This window comes from Canis lupus, chromosome 14, assembly GCF_011100685.1.
Source record: "Canis lupus familiaris isolate Mischka breed German Shepherd chromosome 14, alternate assembly UU_Cfam_GSD_1.0, whole genome shotgun sequence".
NCBI lineage: Eukaryota > Metazoa > Chordata > Mammalia > Carnivora > Canidae > Canis > Canis lupus.
Genome location: NC_049235.1, coordinates 30,117,427 through 30,136,126, shown reverse-complemented (window position 1 = coordinate 30,136,126; position 18,700 = coordinate 30,117,427). Strand labels below are relative to the sequence as shown.

The window sequence follows — 18,700 nt, the reverse complement described above, 5'->3', positions numbered from 1 at the left end:
AAATAAGAAAATAACTCAATTAAAACATGGGCACAAATTTTGAATAAATAGTTCAAAGGACATATACAGATGGCAAATGACTACATGGAAAGATAATCATAGTTATTAGCCATTATGTCAATGAAAATTAAAACTTCAATGTGACACAATTACATAGATATTAAAATGCTATGAAATAAATGAATTAAAAATAAAATTAATAATGTCAAGTGTTGCCAGAAATGTGGAGCAAATGTAACTCTCATACAATCCTTGTGATAATACAAAAAGGCACAGCCATTTTGGGAAATGGTTTGACTATTTCTTTAGAAGCTAAATGTAAAAATACCACACAGCTCAGTAATCTCACTCCTAGGTATTTGTCCAAGTGAAATGAAACTTATGTTCAGAGAAAAACTATATGAGAATGTTTATAGGTGCTTTATTTGTAATTGCCCCAAACTGGAAGCAACTAAAATGTTCTCCAGCTACTGAATGAATAAAAACAAAACAGTAAGTGTGATGTGACCATGGAAATGGAATACTATTTGGCAAAAAAAAAAAAAAAAAAAAGGAACAAACTACTGATAAATATAGCAAAATGGAGAAATCTGCAATGCATTATGCTAAGTGAAAGAAACCAGACTCAAAAGGCTAAATACCATAATTCATTTATACGACATTCTCAAAAAGGCAAAACTATAGGAAAGAATTCAAATCATTGGATGCAAGACACTGGGAGAATGAGGCCAAAGAGGATTGACTACTATATTATATACTTCTTTGTAACACATTAGTGGTTTATCTCACAGTCTCTGTGGGTCTGGAATCTGGGCACAGCTTCGTTGAGTGCTTCTGGCTCATGATCTTTCATGAGGTTGTAGTTAAGTAGTTAAGCTGTCTGCTAGCTGCAGTGTTATATGAAGGATCAGCTAGGAGAAGATCTGCTTCCAAACTCACTTACATGGTTGTTGGCAGGATTCAGTTCCTTGTAGATTGATCTGAGATGCTTAGTTCCTCACCGGTTAACTTGAGGCCTCTCCTAATTCCCTACTATATATGCTTTTCCAAAAGGCAGTTCACAACATGGCAGCTAACTTTCCTCAGAGCATATGAGAGTATGAGAGAGTACCCGAGACTTAAGCCTCTTTTTACAACCTGATATCAGAAATGACATCCCATCACCTTTGCCAAAATTATATTCATTGGACAGGAATTATTAAATCTAGCCTATGATCAAAAAGAGGGATTACACAAGAGATGAACATCCTACAAGGGCAGGAATCATTGGGGGCCATCTTAGAAGCTACCTCCATAGGCAATACTCTGGATCCCAGTGATTCATTTTTCTGCTACATTCAAAACATCCTCACCTCCAAGGTCCCAAGAGTTTCATCCCATTACATTATCAGTTCCAGAAACTCATCATCTGAACAGGGAGCCATGTTTAATTCTACTTGCCACAACCACAAAGTACAATGAAAATTTTTTTGGTTGGTCAAAACTATTCTGTATCTTAATTATGATTATGCACCTATATTTGTTTGGTAAAAAATCATATTACCCACTACTTAAAGGGATAAGTTTCATTGCCTGTAAGATGTACTTCAGTTTTAAAAAATATAGAAACAGTTAACAAACTCAACAATATAACACACACAAACACATATATTCCATTTAATTTTGACCAAATTGAATGATTAGTCAATTTATTAATAAAATACACTTCTGCAAATATATGTTTTAATACTGGTAGACAGCATAACTGTTTCTAACTATATCATTGAAAAGCCATAATAACATACCAAATGCTTGTAAAAATCAGTAATTCTCTTATAGAAAAATAAAATTGTTATAGGCTACAACTTGTAATTACATTAGTTATTTGATAGACTTTTGTTCTTAAAATATCATTTTTTCCTCGTTAATATTTGTTTTTGTTCCTTAGAACAGATAATTGATCAATTAAAATATTAGGGAAAGTGAACATATTTGTAAATGCGTCATTATTATATTTTCATTTTGTTTATAAAAGAACTATTGAAACAGTTTTCTATAAAATGCATTTTTATAACCACTTGGAAAATGATTTACTTCAAGTAAAGTGCGTAAACAGTGAGAAAAAAAATCTTATATTTTTTTCTTGTTTTTCCTAGTTTTGAAAAGTGACAGAAGTAAGGCAGTAGGATCCAGTTACTGTACCCTGTTTATACAGCTGTACTTCATTGAACGAAGTCTTGTGTTACACACAGTTTGTGATAGGAAGTAAATGCTTTTAAAACAACTAAAGAGATAGGTCTTTAACCTCCACCTTTGCGGATTCTTTGTTCCACCATTTAGCTTCTGTGGGAGTTATAGGAAGTAATTTAAATATGTGTTTTTACTCTCTAATTGAGCCTCATTTGATTAGCTCATTCCCTCTGATCTCAATATGGATGCAGTATGAGTTTTTAAAGCACATCCTTAAAAGTGCAACAAATTTTTTTAAGTCTATAATTAATAGGTCCTGAAATTTTAATAATGGGTATGTTCTAAAGAGAAGGTGGTGTTTTAATTATTTCAGGGTCTCACTCTGTAAGGAGATTTTAAAGATTTGGGAGATTCAACAAATTTATTACCTCTTAATAAACTTCTGTACAATATCTGAAGATACCAAGTGCCACAGGATTCTTAGTATATCTCTTATTTATAGCTGTATAAACCAGTCAATGAATCAGAGATTAAGGTTCTAGGTTATTTCAAAGATTGTACCTGGAAAGTTAGAGGTCATTCTGGTGAAGTAGTTTTCAAAAAAAAAAAAAAAAAGAAGTAGTAGTTTTCATTTGTATAAGAGCAATTTCCTCAATTGCTTGGGTGAAAATATAGGGTCATTACTAGGAATAATTAAAATGTCAAACAATCAGGATCAAATTATATATAAATTTATGGCTTATGAAAATACTTGCCCCCCCTTGAAAGTATACAACTTTTAACAACAATGACTTATGATGGGGCCCTTTATTCATAATTCTGTTCATAATTTTTCCCTTTTCACAGAATTAAGTCCTTCTTATATCTGAGCTATTATTTATTTACCAAAATTCTTTTTGTCCCTACACAGACTGTCCAAAGAGTTTTCATTTCCTCAATAAATGGCAGAGAAGTCCACCCAGATTGACAGGGGGATGGAATATATATATATATATATATATATATATATATATATATATATATATTCCATGATTTTCATCAAATCTTCTAACAAATTATTCTACTATGTGCCAGGTATTTTAACTACTAGTTTATGGCAGTTGTAAAGGCAAATAACCGGGGGCACCTGGGTGGCTCCGTTAGTTAAGCATCTGACTTTTGTTTTGGCTCAAGTCATGATCTCAGGGTCCTGAGATCTAAATCAAGCCCTATGGCAGACTCTGTGCTGTGCATGGAGCCTGCTTAAGATTCTTTCTCTTCCTTTCCCTCTGTTCTTCTTCCCTTCCTCTTTCCCCCTCCTCCCACTCTGGTGCTCCCCTCTGTGCACTCTCTCTTATATAAAAAAAAAAAAAAAAGACCCATAACCCAATATTTCCACTCTTAAGTTCACTGTTCAGTCTCCATGCATGGAAAATTAAAAGATTTAATTTCTAACCTATACAGGCATGTATATAGTGATTACATCACAGGGTTAATTCTATATCCTATATTTGTAGCAAAAAAACTTAATTATAGTTAGTTTAGCTAAGAACATATTTTCTTTTAACTGAATAGACTATAATGTGGTATCTGTAATTCTGGTAGGAAATAAAAAGTAGGCACAGAATGAAAAAATGTGGGCTTGTTCTATCTACTTAGAAGGTCATTATAGTGGTCTATTGTAGAAAAAACAACTATCCCTTTGGGATGTAAATGAATTGCAAGGCAGTATGTGGACAACCTGCATAATACTTGAAGAAAATAAACAATTTACATTTCCTTTTTTATTATAATTATGGACAGCAATTATATGAGAATATTTTAGGAGTGATAGTGTTTTGGTAAGGTATAGGAAGAGCTATATGTATTAACTAATATATTTCTGTAAAAAAAAAAAAGAAATATTAAGTCCTGGAACCAAATATTACTCTGCTTTGCCTTTTATTCCAATAGATTTTAAGACTTCTTAAAAAACCATCAGGAAGGAACTTCATGTAATATTTCATTCCAATATTTATCCACCAATTTCTCCCATGACATTATTCTTCTTTAATTATAAATATATTATCAGATACTGAAGACTCATCACTATCCATTGACAGTATTGTTACAATATTCACAACTTTTATGATTTATCATATTATAATAATAGCAAGTATAAATTTTGGAAATCATTTTAGCTGGCTGGAGGCATTTAATTATATCATATACACTGTACATACTTATTTTCTATGTTTCAATTTTCTTATTTGTTTGTAGTTTATACCCTCTCTGTTTCCAAAAATCATTTGAAGCAGCTTACTTTAATTATAAGTATATTGGCTAGGTTTTTCAGAGATGTTCCAGATTTTTCTTCCTCACTTAACAAGAACAGCATACATAACTGAAAATGTGAGTTGCTTTGTTCTTATTCTCATGGCTCATTTCAAATTATGTGTTTTGCAGAGGTTAATATTATGTGGGCTGGACACCAAACCCACCACAGTTCTGAAGACTATAACTTATCCACAGCACTGAGACAATCTGTTCTCCAAATATATACTTCCTGGGTAAGTTGTATAAAATTGAATAAACGTGATAGCATAATACATTTTTTAAAGTCTCAATTGTTTCTATTTCCTGCAAGTAAGCTAAAGAAAATGTTTTACTAAAATGCTTTTCTCTCCTTTTATAAAGCAAGACACATAATGAAGCAAGTAATGTTTTGCAATGGTAGTCTTTTATTTGACAAAATAAAACTAAAGAAAGCAAAACAACAAAAAACTTAATCTTGAGGTATTAAGCAAGGTGAGAGATTGTCAATTTTTTAATTTACTATAACATGAGATTGGTATATGGACAATATCTCAATTCAGATATAAGCAAACAAAGATTTCATTTGAAATTTTTAAAACCAGGTTTTAAAAATTCAGTTCCCATTTCTGCATGCTTAAGTGAAATCTACTTTTTTTTTTTTGCTTTTCATTTACATATTAGAGCAGTTCATATGAGGTTCAATATAAATTTTGGCTCTAAAATATTTTTGCACAAGGAAATGAGCAGAATAACGAAAACCAGAAATAACCTCTAGTTTGAAGTTTCTTCTGATTCATTGGGCAAACCTGACCCACTCGGTAATAGCCCTCATTTGTGATTGTCACTCTTTAGATTTCCATAGCTGTCCAAAATACTGCTGCTTAGGGGCATATTGAGCTCAGAGGTCAGAGTTATTGGGATACCTGGCTGGCTTAGTCAGTAGAGCATCTGGCTCTTGATTTGGAGGTCATGAGTTCGAGCACTCATGGGTATAGATATTGCTTTAAAAAAAAAAAGAAAGTCAGAGTTATTGATGTATAAATGCTATTAACTATAACTTATAATGATCTAACATTTGTATGGTTAATTTTTTATAGTTTGAGGGGCACTTGTGGATATCATTTATTGAATACTTTCTGTGCACCAATCTTCTAATATCTCTTTAAGCATTAACTTATTTGATCTTCGTGGCAAATTTAAGACACAGGTACTATTACAACCCTCATTTTAAAATGATGAAACTGAGTTCATAGTTGAGTCATGAAACTAACAAAGAGTTGAATTTGAACTCATTCACCCTGGCTGTAGGATCCCCAATCTTATCCTCACACTAAATACTCTTCTGTTTGTCTCTATAGTATTTTTCACTTGTGTTACTGCATTAGATAAAGTGCTACTATTATCAGGGAACCAAAGATCAGTGAGGTTAAGTACACAGCCAATAAGTGACAAAGCCCCATGTTTGATACTAGGTGTCTCATAACAGGTAAAAATACATACACTGGCTTGTGTTATAACTCAAACAGCAGCATAGGCAAAACAAATCTATGAGCCAGTGATAGTACAAATACATTTGTTTAAAGAGATATTAAAAGAAATCCACCCTCTCTCCCACATACCACATACCACACACCTGTGTTACAGCTTGCGTTAATTTTCTAGGACCGCCATGACAAAGTATCACAAACTGTATAGCTTAGAACAACAGAAATGTGTTGTCTCGTAGTTCTGGAAGCCAGTAGTCTGAAATTATTGTTGTCAGGGCCATGGTCAGCCCTAAAGACTCTGGGGAAGGACTTTTCTAGTCCTATCTGTGAAATTTTCAGTTTCTGATAGTTCCTTGGCTTTTGGGAGCATAATGTCAGCCTTCACATGGTGATCTCCCCATGTCTATGTCCAAATTTCTCTTTTTTATATGTAAGGACACCAGTCATTTTGTATTAGGCCAACCCTTCTCCATTATGAGCACTATCTTAACTGATTATATTGTAAGGACTCTATTTCCAAATAAGGTCAAATTCTGAGGTATTAGGCAATAGGATTTCAACACATGAATTTTTGGGGAAACACAGTTCAATGCATAACATGCTCTAAGCAACATAGGTGGAAAAAAAAATATATATATATTATATATATATATATATATATCTATTATATATATATATATATATATATTCCATCTCCTTATAGCTTGTGCTGGAACTCTGGATGATTCAATGGAAAGAAAATACTACCCCTTTCACAGCTGCATAGCTCAAGACTAGTTTAGAGCTCTAGTGAATTAAGGAAACAGATCCCAGATGGAGGGGAGGGATATTGACTATCCTCCCTTCATAAGAAATAGCTTCATTAATACAAACTTTTATTATCCTGTACAAAACAGGCTGGATATGTGACTGATTAAAATAGTAATCTCAGAAATCTTTATTCCCTCCTGAGTTACATATTTCTCTTTGCATAAAGATAACTCAGCCTCTAGTACTTACATTTTGGAGGAGAAAGCCTCCAAGAAAAGATGTAGCTATATTTGAAATTGCTCCAGGGAACTCAAATGTAGTGAGTGAGTTGGTTGTCTGAGGAATTATCAAATGAAAATTGTTATCAGAACATCATAGACTTCAGAACTAGAAGAAAACCAGGAGACAATATATTTAAATCAGCCCCTTTAAAAACTACAAAAATGAATCTCAGAGGAGCCTGCTACATCATACAGTATTGAACATTGCTGGTTGGAATTTGAGTCCAGACATCTGACTTCTAGTTTATGATAATCTTTATCCTGATTTCATTTGTGCCATTCCCCCTATTAAGTCAATGCACTCAAAGTTACAGATTAGTGAAAGCCTAAGTAAAATGCAGGTTCACACCTATTTATTGCCAGTATAAATCCCTTTTACAACCTCATATCATCTTGCCAACGACACAAAATATGCTGAGTAAGGAAATGAGCACTGGGAATGCATCAGAAACTGCTAATTTGGAGTAGGGGAAGGAGCAGGGGCATTTGCAGTGTGGGAAATGGAAGGTAGAGATTGTGAATCAGTCTGAGTTTTTGTCTAGCATTTGTAGTTCTGTTAGAAGAGAGCATAGATGGTTTAAGTGTCTGATGGTTAACAATCTGTAATAGGTCTTTCTAGACATTAAAATCAAAGAGTACCATCAGGATTTTTTCATTTTCTTTGAGCCTTTTGTAAGATTCTTTTCATTAGCACTGCTGTGTAAGGTTTATAACTTGGTAGTTACTAAGGTAACAGTATATTTTAGAACATATAATACATGTCTTTGAAGAGAGAATTAATTTGTAAAATGAAAAGCAAAATTAATTTCAGAGTGCTTTTCTTTGATATTACTATGAGAATTATGGTGACAGACCTGTCATTTAAAGTAGTTAACAACAATAATTCAGCTTTCAAGAATTTCTAACCATATTTTTTGCACTTTTTAAAATCCAGTTTTAACCTTAGTTTTAACATTACTCAACCAAAAAGAATTGCAATGGGTGGAGTAACACTTTAAATGGGCTTTATTTACTATACTCTGGAATAGGTGGTTTTGCATGTTACTTCAGTCTTTTGTGACATATCTTAATTAATATAACTATTAAAACTTGATAGTCTCTCCAAATAATAAAATGTGTCTAGATCCACAGATATGTTATATATAACAGTGTCAGGACTAACATTTCATTTTCTTCCAGCTTTATTCAGATAGAATACCTGAATGCTATAGGTTATATTCAATGCATAGCTAGAGAAGTGCTACAAAAATAACAGAATGGAATATGTCAAAGGGTTACAAGAGCCAGCTTGAGAGAACTCCCAAAAGCCAAAATCTGGAACAATTTGAACAACAATATAACATAATGTGGAGTTATATATAATCCAAAGCATTAAATAAATATCTTTGAAATCAGTCCATACTGATATAGATAAATGATTGAATAACTAAATAAATGGGGACAAATATTTAGGAGACAAATTCCTTTAAAGAATTCCAAAAGAATTCCAGATAACATACACAGATACTTCCCTGTCCCCAGAAAATGTGCTTACACCAGCCCTGTGACTGTGGACTATACTGAGTAACTCTTGGTCCAAGAATAGAGAATGCATAAGGGCCAATAGTAATGTAATGGGACAGATGGTGGCTACACTTGTGCTGAACATAGCATAATGTATAGATTTAGCAAATCAGTAAGTTGTATACTTGAAACTAATGTAACATTGTGTGTCAACTATATTCAGATCAAAACAAACAAACAAAACAGACACACATTCACCAAAAAGAAAAAGAGACAAAGGGTGAAATGGCAAGGGGGGCTGACTTTAGAACACACAATCTCAGATAAAGTTAACATTTAACAGTGATATCTTGATAACATATACCATTTGATAAGACTTGATAATAATGTCCTATTAAATGGCCCTTCTCCCCTGTGGTATTTATCACCAAAACCCATAGCCCCAGGCTTTAACCATGAGAAAAGACATTTGCCAAACCCAAACTGAGAGGCATTCTACAAAATATGTAACCTAATGCTCTTCAAAAGTACAAAATGAAACACAAGTGACATCTAAGAAACTGTCACAGATCAGAAGAGCCTATAAGATGTAAAAACTATGTAATAATGCATCCTGGATGGGATCCTAAAACAGAAAAAGAACATTAGGGGAGAAAAACTAGTGATATCTAAATAAGGTGTAGAGTTTAGTGGAGTCTGATTAATAGTAATGTACCAATTTGTTTCTTAGTTGTGGCAATACAGCACAATATAATGTTAACAAGAGAAACTGAATGGAGAGTATGTAGCAAGTCTGTACTACCTTTGTAATTCTTTTACAAATATAAAACTTATAAAAGTATTTATTAAAAAATATAACTACATCTAGTAGCTACATTTTCCCAGAGCCACTATGAAAAATGTAGCAACTCTAGAAAACCCAAAACCAGCCAAACAAAACCCCTTAGAATCAGCAGCAATAGTATTGATTCCTGGGGTGCCTAAAGCATCATAAAGAACAGTGATCTAGCTGGTACAATATTATCTGTTTAAATATTTTTTAAAATATTTTATTCATTTATTCATGAGAGATGCAGAGACATAGGCAGAGGGAGAAGTAGGATCCCCACAGGGAGCCTGTAGGGGAATTGATCCCAAGCCAAAGGCAGATGCTCAACCACTGAGCCACCCAGGCACCCCTAAAGATTTCATTTGTTTGTTTGTCTGTTTATTGAAAGGGAGAGAGAGTGATAGCATGATCTGGAGGAGGGGCAGAGGGAAAGGAGAGAGAGAGAGAGAATCCTAAGTCAACTCTGCACTCAGCGAGTGCTCGATTCCATGACCCCAGATCATGACCTGAGCCAAAACCAAGAGTCATTCAATCAACTAAGCCACCCAGGCACCCCCAGCCATTACTATTTTAAATTGGTTCTACAGCAACTCTTTATTTTTCCATTTTTAATCCCTCAATCCATTACCCAATGTTACCTTTCCAGAACGCTAGCTCTGAACAAGCTAAATTGCTCTATAGCTTTGAGAGAGGAATTTCATAGACTCCCTGCCACATGCAGAGGAGGTCAAAACCTGTTCCCACTTCTGTCTCTAATCTCATCTTCCACAATCTCCCATTGTCACCTCATCTTCAGTTAACAATTTTCAGTTCCCTAAATCTACTCTGTCATAATGTCTTGATATGTCATTGCCCATGCAGTTACCTCTGCTAGGAAAATTGTTGCTTCTTTACCCCTGATTGTTATAGCCTTCAAGACTCAATTCCTTCTTCTCTACACATGCTTTTCTAACTTTGCCTAGGTTTCTTTTATTTTCTATAAAACCCTTGCATATCTATCTTATAATATCTATTTTTTGCATTATTGCTTTTCATGCCTGCCCATAAACTTTAAAAGTATTTTTCACGAGTATCTCTAAACTGCCTGATGCAGTCAGTACTTAATAAATGTATAATACATAAATGAAAGAAATTTTTAAAAGTTTTATGATGTCACATATTTGATATTATGGATGTCAAATATTCTGCTATGGTAACTAGGCTAAGTCTGGTGTGTGAAATACTTTAAATCTGTCATTCATTTGAGTATTTTTCATTTAAAATATCTCCAAACATTAGAGAATAGGTAACTTATTTACCTTTTTGAATAAAATGTATTTTGGTATGTTCTTTTCATATATTAGGCTATAGAATGGGAAAGAGTACATCTACATTTAATGAGCTGAGTATTTCTCTTAAGAGCATGGTAAATTAATGATAAATGGACTTAGTTTAAATGACTAGGCTGAGTAATTTATTTTTAGCTCGGTAATATATCTGAATTCTTAAAATCGTTTTGTTTTTCACGTTACTGTTATAATGAATACTATAAGAATTTATAAAATATATAGTGTATTAAGCAATCTAAAAAGAGGTAAATTTTATCTACCATCAGAGTAGAGAAATATAACATCAGTTTATGAACATTTTTCTTACCACAGGTTAGGGAACCCGTAAATATATGATGATATTATTTTTGAGCATAATAATTTAAAAATACATAATGATTACATTTAAGAAACACTAGGGAAATAAGGAAGTCTGAATCCCAGATAGCTCACTAATTAGCTAGCTTCGCCACTCTGAATCAATTGATTGGTGTTTGCACCTCAGTGATTTTGCACATGAAATGGGATAATTAATATTTGCTCTGCCTTTGTCTATTATTAGTTTGAAAATTACTTTCAGGGATGAGTATGGAAATTCTTTGAACTATATCGAGTATGTTTCACTTGTATTAATATTGTTTTTTTATTACATATAAGATTGCAGAGGAACCTTTAGTGAAATCTCAAATCTTTTATTATATCATACTTTCTGCCAAACTGCATAAGCAAAGGCTATTTTTCAATATGTGAGAGTTAGAATTATGTAAAGACAAATGTGAACAAATAAAGGCACAGAAACTAACAACTTTGATGTACTGCAGTTAAATACGTTGGGGATAAAATTCTCATAACTCTTAAGTTACAGATGGAAAACATACCTTGAGCCCCCCGTGCAGTAAAGAAACAAAACAACTCTCAGGACTTTGTCTCAGAATTCCAAGGCATTCCTCCCCACCCTCAACCACCATTCAGAGACAGCATATAAGACAAAGTTTGTATCAACATATTAAATAAATGAAGCCCTTATCTTGTGTTTTGACTAGTTTGAGCCTTGATTCTAGCATGCATCAGGAAAATGGAATTATTCTGTAATGTATCAAAGTCAATTCAAAGTTTGGTAAAAATAAAATCATTCTCTTATATTTGATGTTTCATTTTACAGATACTTAATAGTCATTTGTAGTTTTTTTGATGAAGGATAGATAAGAAGACTCATAGTGAAGAGCTCTACATAAGACAGCATTATCCTATTGCTACTTTTAAAGAAATGTAAAGCTGGCTAAAATATTCAACTCCCTTTATATGTAATTGTTCCTGCTTTGAAATATACATTTCACTCATTTTGTTTGTTTTGTTTTCTGTATACAATCTTGATTGTCAGAGCTGGTCATGGTAGCAAAGGTTGGGGATATAAAGAGAAATAGGATGAGCTCTGTTCTTAAAGTGCTTGCTTTCTTTGTTGGGATTCCAGTAAGTCAACAGCTATTATTAATACAGGTTGTTAAGATTTTAGAGAGAAGTGTGTGCTTTGAGAACTATGATGGGTGAAATGAAGAATCACAGAAGAAATGCCTGAGCCCAATCTGTAAGAAAAATGAAATTTTGTCAAAATGAGATTGTGAATGGATATTATATAGAAGGAACATATCTTTGGAAACACAAAAATATGAGAAAATATAATAAACTTAGGGAATTGCAAGGAAAGTGCATGGTTTAGTTTCTAAGAGCTGCCATACCAATGTACCAAGACTGGATCTTAGAAATTTATTGCCTCATAGTTCTGGATGCTAGAAATTGGATATCAAGGTATAGGCAGGGTTGATTACTTCTGAAGGCTGTGAGGAAATATCTATTCCATGCCTCATTTCTAACTTCTGGTCACTTGCTGGTGATTTATGGTGTTCCTTAGCTTGTGGATATACCATACCGATCTCTGACTTCGTCTTCACATGGCATTCTTCCTGTGTGCATGTCTGTCTCTATATCCAAATCCCCCCCCCAAATTTTTAAGATTTTGTTTATTTATTTGAGAGAGAGAGAGAGCGAGAGAGTGAGAGTACAAGCAGGGGGAGAGGCAGAGAGAGAGGGAGAAGCAGACTCCCCATTGAGCAGGGAGCCCTATGCGGGGCTCAATCCCAGTACCCTGAGATCATGACCTGAGCCAAAGCAGCTGCTTAACCACTGAGCCACCCAGATGCCCCCAAATTTCCCATTTATATGGAAACCTATCAATTCGATTAGACCCCTCCCCCATTACCTCATTTTACCTTGATTACTTCCATAAAGAATCTATTTCCAAATAAGGGCTCATTCTGATGTACTAGGGGATTAGGCCTCATATATATTTTTGGGAAACATAATTCAATGCATAAAGTTTGAGTGTGACTAGAATATAGGATGGATAAGAAGGTGTAATGGGCAAAGGGAAAAATGGATAAAAGCATAGAAATGGGAACAGAAAGATGAGCCTAAATTACTTAAAATAAGGATGTCCTAAGTAGAAACACAGGCACTTATTCCAAACATGCAATCAAAGTAAATTAAAGGATAGATAGAGATTAGTATACTCTATCTGCAATCAGATTTGGTTCTGGGCAGCCCCGGTGGCACAGCGGTTTAGCGCCGCCTGCAGCCCAGGGTGTGATCCTGGAGACCCAGGATCGGGTCCCACATCAGGCTTCCTACGTGGAGCCTGCTTCTCCCTCTGCCTGTGTCTCTGCCTCTCTCTCTCTCTCTCTCTCTCTCTCTCTCTCTCTGTGTTGCTCATGAAAAAATAAAGAAAATCTTAAAAAAAAAAAAGATTTGGTTCTGTATCCTGATAGATTATGTAGATTTTAGGAATGTGGCACAGTGTACTTGATTATTCAAACTTTAGTTCCTCAATTATGAAGGAAATGTTTTCTCTTAAGTAGCTTTATAAAAATAAATAATAGAAATATAGATATTAGTAAAGTTAAATTAGTTTATTGAAATAAGATAGACATGAATCCTGGAGCTCATTTTTTTTTTCCATTTCAAAGTAATTATACACCTAACTTTAACCAGTTTGCTTTGCAGCTCACTTGTGGACAGCTCTCCTCTCTTGACCCCTGCTTCTCCTCCCAGTTTGTCATGCCTCGTGGCTTTATTTCCTACAGCATCCAACCTAAAGTGTATTTCTTTGACTCTGGAAAACAGTCCGCCTACTGTTACATCTGTCCTGAAATCCCTGAGCTGTGCTTAAATCCAGTCACCCACCTACTTCATTCCCACACTCAGCTTGCTGAACTCTGTGGGTGCCCTACAGTACCAACTGGCAGCTTGTTGCTCCTCCATAGATGGCTTCCAGAGCTGAGTGGTCCATGCTCCTCACCAAGCTGTAAACATGATAGTCTTCCCTACTGGGGTGAAGACCTTCCAGAATTTTGCAGTCTCCTTAAGGGCTTTTCTCCAGTCATGTTCCTTGCTTTCAGCCAACGATCATATTTAAAACTTCACGGAGAACATGAGTTTTTCTGTTTTACCCTGTCTCTATTTTCTTTTCAGATATGTTCACTTAGATTTGTGAATCCACAAGTGCACACACTTCCTTGTCTCTAGTTTTATAGAAAGTGTTCACCTCTTTTCCAGTTCAGATCATGATCTCGGGGTGGTAAGGTCAGGGTGATGAGATCAAGCCCTGCATTAAGTTCCTTGCACAATGAGGAGTCTGCCTCTCTCTCTCTGCCCCTCCTCCCAATCACAGCTTGCTCTCTTTCTTTAAAATAAATAAATATATATATTTTTAAAAATCAAAATATTATGACAGATCTTTTGGAACCAAAAAGATGACTAAGTTTCAAATGGTTTTCTTTACCATTCTCTTGAGAGAACTGAAGCCTAGAGAAATTTAAGAACTTTGTGAACATCACAGAGATTCTGTAGTAGAACCAAGACTTAAAGTGGATGTCTTGAAAAAGAGCCTAGTATTCTTTTGTTACTCACTAATCCAATCCTTTGCTTAATAGTACATTTATAAATAATAAAACTGATCCTACTTGTGATGACAGTTGAGATTTTTCATGATTTAAGGTTCAAGACCAAAACTAGAAGTGTTTATGTAAATGTCCAATTTCAGATGCATAATCACAGCTAAACATAGTTGAAATGATATTGGCCTGAGAACAAAAACTATAACAATAATTTAGAAATAAAATTTAATATTTAGAAGAAATATTTTAAAAATAACTAGTCTTTTGGAAATATTAACTCTATAAAATCCAAAGTGTAAAGTGGAAGAAAGATTCCTTTTATTCTTATTTGTTTGTTTAACATTTCATTTAATAAAATGTTTTCTTACAACATGAAATCGCTCTTGGAGATCAAAGTCATTACGAGAACACAGCAGATTGTGCTTATTAGTTGATTCTAACCAGTTCTGCGGTTTAAGCAGAAGTTGTTTTTCCAAGGCAGAGGCATTTCCGTCTGTTAGGAAATACAGACCTTTAAAATTTGTTTCCACTATGGCATTATATCATAGCTTCTTCCTTACTAACTTTGAAGAATTTAAGACATATCATGTTTTCAATCAACCACATAAGAACATTTAAAAGAGAAAATGTATATCATCTTGTTATATTCTTATATGAAGTTACTTTTTTAAATTATAATTTCATTTTTTTACTAAGCATGCCAGGCCATAATACAGTTATGGGGATCTGTCAAGGTATAAAGGCACATGCTCTTTTCTTTTCTTTTTTGTTCTTTTTTCTTCCCTTCCCTTCCCTTCCCTTCCCTTCCCTTCCCTTCCCTTCTCTTTCTCCGTCTTCTTCTTCTTCTTCTTCTTCTTCTTCTTCTTCTTCTTCTTCTTCTTCTTCTTCTTCTTCTTCTTCTTCTTCTTCTTCTTCTTCTCCTTCTCTTTCTCCTTCTCCTTCTCAGTATTTCTGTGTATAAGAAAAACCTCTTTACTTCCAGGAAACACATCCAACCTTTTCAAGATTAAGGAAATAACACACCAAGTATGCTATTTTAATTAGACAATATTAAGTGAGAACTAAAAAGTCTGGTGGACTTAGCTCCAACATGTCTGTAACTTTATCACCATGTGGAAAATTAATGTTGCAAAGTCAAATGTGGCAATAAAATATACAGAATAAGGCATATTTGCTAAAGAATAAGTTGTATTCATGAAGCTTATACTCATAACATTGAGCCATGAATAAAACTGTGTTTTATGTTGAGAAGTAATATGTATAAATTTTAAAATGTTTAATTTTTTAGATGTTCTACTCTCCCTTGGCCCTCTTCATACCACCTTCAGTATATGCTGTTCATCTTCAATTCAATCTTCTCTACCAATTTTGGATCCACACAGAGGTAACTCTATTTTTTTTTTTTAAGTTTTATACCTAAATAGTTAGCCTGAAGCAATGTCCTCGAAATCCACTAGCAGCTGATTTATTGTGTAAGAAAAATCTTTGTCTGCCTTCTTTAAGGAGAAACATCTGTTCATTTTTATTCCTTTTTATTGAATATATATTGCAAAGTTTATAAGAAGCAATGAGGCCAGTTGGTCTCAATTAAATAAAACAATTTTTTGAACTATTAAGTACCAAAACATTCTAATACTGTATTCAATACAATGTCTTCCTGTATTACAGTTTATTAAACATTGTTTACCAAAAGATGTTGAAATTCATTTCTATTTAAAGATATAAATATAATATATTAATAAATATCAAATATATTATAGATAATTTATAAATATAGTAATATATTTACAAATATATATGTAATTTTATATATTTAATATAAATGCTATTTAAAATAATTATCATTTTATAATATAATTTATTGTGTGTACTGGTATTGATACATTTCAAGGTACATATTTATACATACACACATACATATATCAATCAGAGGGTACTCCTTGGAAAAAGTTTAATGCTTAAAGAAATTGTGAAAATATAATTTGATTGGAAATCTTGCTTTAATTTTAGAGTTTAGGTTTTATTTAGAGAGTGTTCAATATGTTTAGTTCTTTTCTCCTTAGAAAAGTGAGCAAGTATAGTTTCTTGGGTTTTCTGTGATATCTCAAATTGTCAGATGTGAATGTTTGCAGATAGATCATTAAGCAACTGATTGTTTTATGAACTATTGTACGGTTCTGGTTGTTAAATACCAAAAATCACAGACCCAGAAAAATTTTTACTTATACACATGAGAACCTTTCTAAGCATTTGGCATTTGTTGGAAGCCTTTTGAAGTTTCGTAGGAAACACAGTGATGGGTGTTGCAGCTGGTTGAATACTGCAGATCACGGCTGCATTTGATATCAAAGCCTGATACAACAAAGTGCATTATTCATTAATCTGCAGTATTTCATGCTACTGCTTTACTTGGAATACAGAGACTGTTGCTATGACTTTGGACATATGTGGCATTATTTGAAGACCTGTGGTGAAACAGCATTACATTTTATGGCAGTTGACATACATCAAACAGTCAATAAGACAACCGTCTGAGGCCAATTCTGACTGTAGAGGTCAAAGACCAAATTTGTTTAAATCAGTAGAGGAAAGCTTTCTGATGATTTACATGGAGGGGTTAAAGGAGAATTACATTTTTATAGCAGCTCTGCTACAGGTCAGGCCACGTGTTGGGTCAGGTATTAGTTTGGATACAGAACAATGGTGCCTAAGTAACTTCCTCATTTTCCCGTGCCCCTCAGAGAGGTCTATGAGCTTGAGTTCCATTGCAATATGTAAATGGGCAGTGGAGGAAAGCCCGTGATGAGACATTTCTTTTAAGCTCAGGACCTCCAGGTGGTTTCATTTCCAAGCTCAAAAGCAAAGTATGACAACCTTTCACATGTGTTGTACCTCATATTTTTTAAAATATAGTATCATGTATAATTACTACTACTGAGCTGCACAGGAAGCAAGAAGACACTTTCTGAAATTGAGGTTTTCTCTAAAAATTTAAAATGATATCATTAGGCGTGAATACATTTATAAGATTTTTTTTACAGCTGTGCATTTCATTACATTTATTATTCTAGACAGCATATTACCACTCGTTTAAAAGAACAGAATCATACAGGAAGTAGAACCAAGAGATTTGTAACAGTGGCCATTTCTAGAGAGAGAGGCAAGTGTAATCAAGAAATGGAGTGAAAAGAAGACTTAATTTAAAAAAAATATATATATATTATTATCATGTGCTTGCCCTAGGTTTTCAAAGTTTAATACACAGAAACAATACTCCATTCACAGAAACAATATGCGAGCTGAAGTACATGTGACAATGATGGCCAAACAGCCTAGAATAGTCTCAAATGGAGGTTTGATTCTTCCAGTTGTTTCACTGCTACTGACATCCATAAAATAAGCTTTCATTCTGAGGGGATTTGGCCGTAAGAAGGTAATGATTTTGTAAAAGTGAAGACAGGTTCATGTGTGTCAATCAATCAGGTTAGGATAAGAGAAATAAAATACAAGACAAAGCAAAACAGTAACAATATGCTTTTGGAAGATTGTATGTGAGAGAAAAAATATATCATGAAACAAACTGAAGAGTTTATAATGAAATTTTCTATTTATTTTTGGATTACTTTTGATGAAGACACAACAGTGTCCGTCCCCTTTTCTTTTCTGAAAATCACAAAATCTGCTATAAATTATACTCTGTTGTTTAATTCTTGCCTACATTTTTGTTTATTGTTCATTCATCTAAAGTGTCTGCAACACATAGTCAGTGATGCTCTTTTCTTCTGAGTTTACACAGGCAAGTAGAAAAATTTATTATTTAATGCATGTTTTAAAGTTAATAGCTGTGGAACACTGTAACTTTTTTTAGATTTTAAATGATATTTGGGTATTGGTTGATTCACACAGTACAAGAGTAATAGTAACATTATCTCTTACCTTTGATTTGCTATCATTGTTCATGCTATATCAGTCAATGCTTGGGCAAAGAAACATAAAAGAGAAATAATTATTTGTATTGAAGATTTGAACCAACATGATTCAAGAATTTTTATACTGCTGAACTGAAGCCCCTAAATGGGATATGATGCAGTTGCAAAGAATATGAGCAATCTTTTTATGTACTAACTTGGACAGATATCCAAAAAATAAC

General features: G+C 33.7%; 1 protein-coding gene and 1 long non-coding RNA gene across 5 annotated transcripts in view; one reads left to right on the top strand and one right to left on the bottom strand.

Annotated features, from left to right (window-relative positions):
- AGMO (alkylglycerol monooxygenase) overlaps window positions 1-18,700 on the top strand; it is a 344,572-nt gene that overhangs the window by 120,609 nt on the left and 205,263 nt on the right. For all 4 annotated transcript variants that reach the window (XM_038556987.1, XM_038556984.1, XM_038556986.1 and 1 more), the window contains 2 exons: window positions 4,594-4,697; window positions 15,839-15,934. In XM_038556987.1, the coding sequence (XP_038412915.1) occupies window positions 4,594-4,697; window positions 15,839-15,934 (200 nt within the window). The remainder of the gene's footprint in view (window positions 1-4,593; window positions 4,698-15,838; window positions 15,935-18,700) is intronic.
- Window positions 5,007-10,048, bottom strand: LOC119867201. The gene is made up of 3 exons (XR_005369489.1): window positions 9,932-10,048; window positions 6,930-7,067; window positions 5,007-5,444 (listed from the first exon to the last, which is right to left on the bottom strand). It is a non-coding gene; the product is annotated as an uncharacterized LOC119867201 (long non-coding RNA).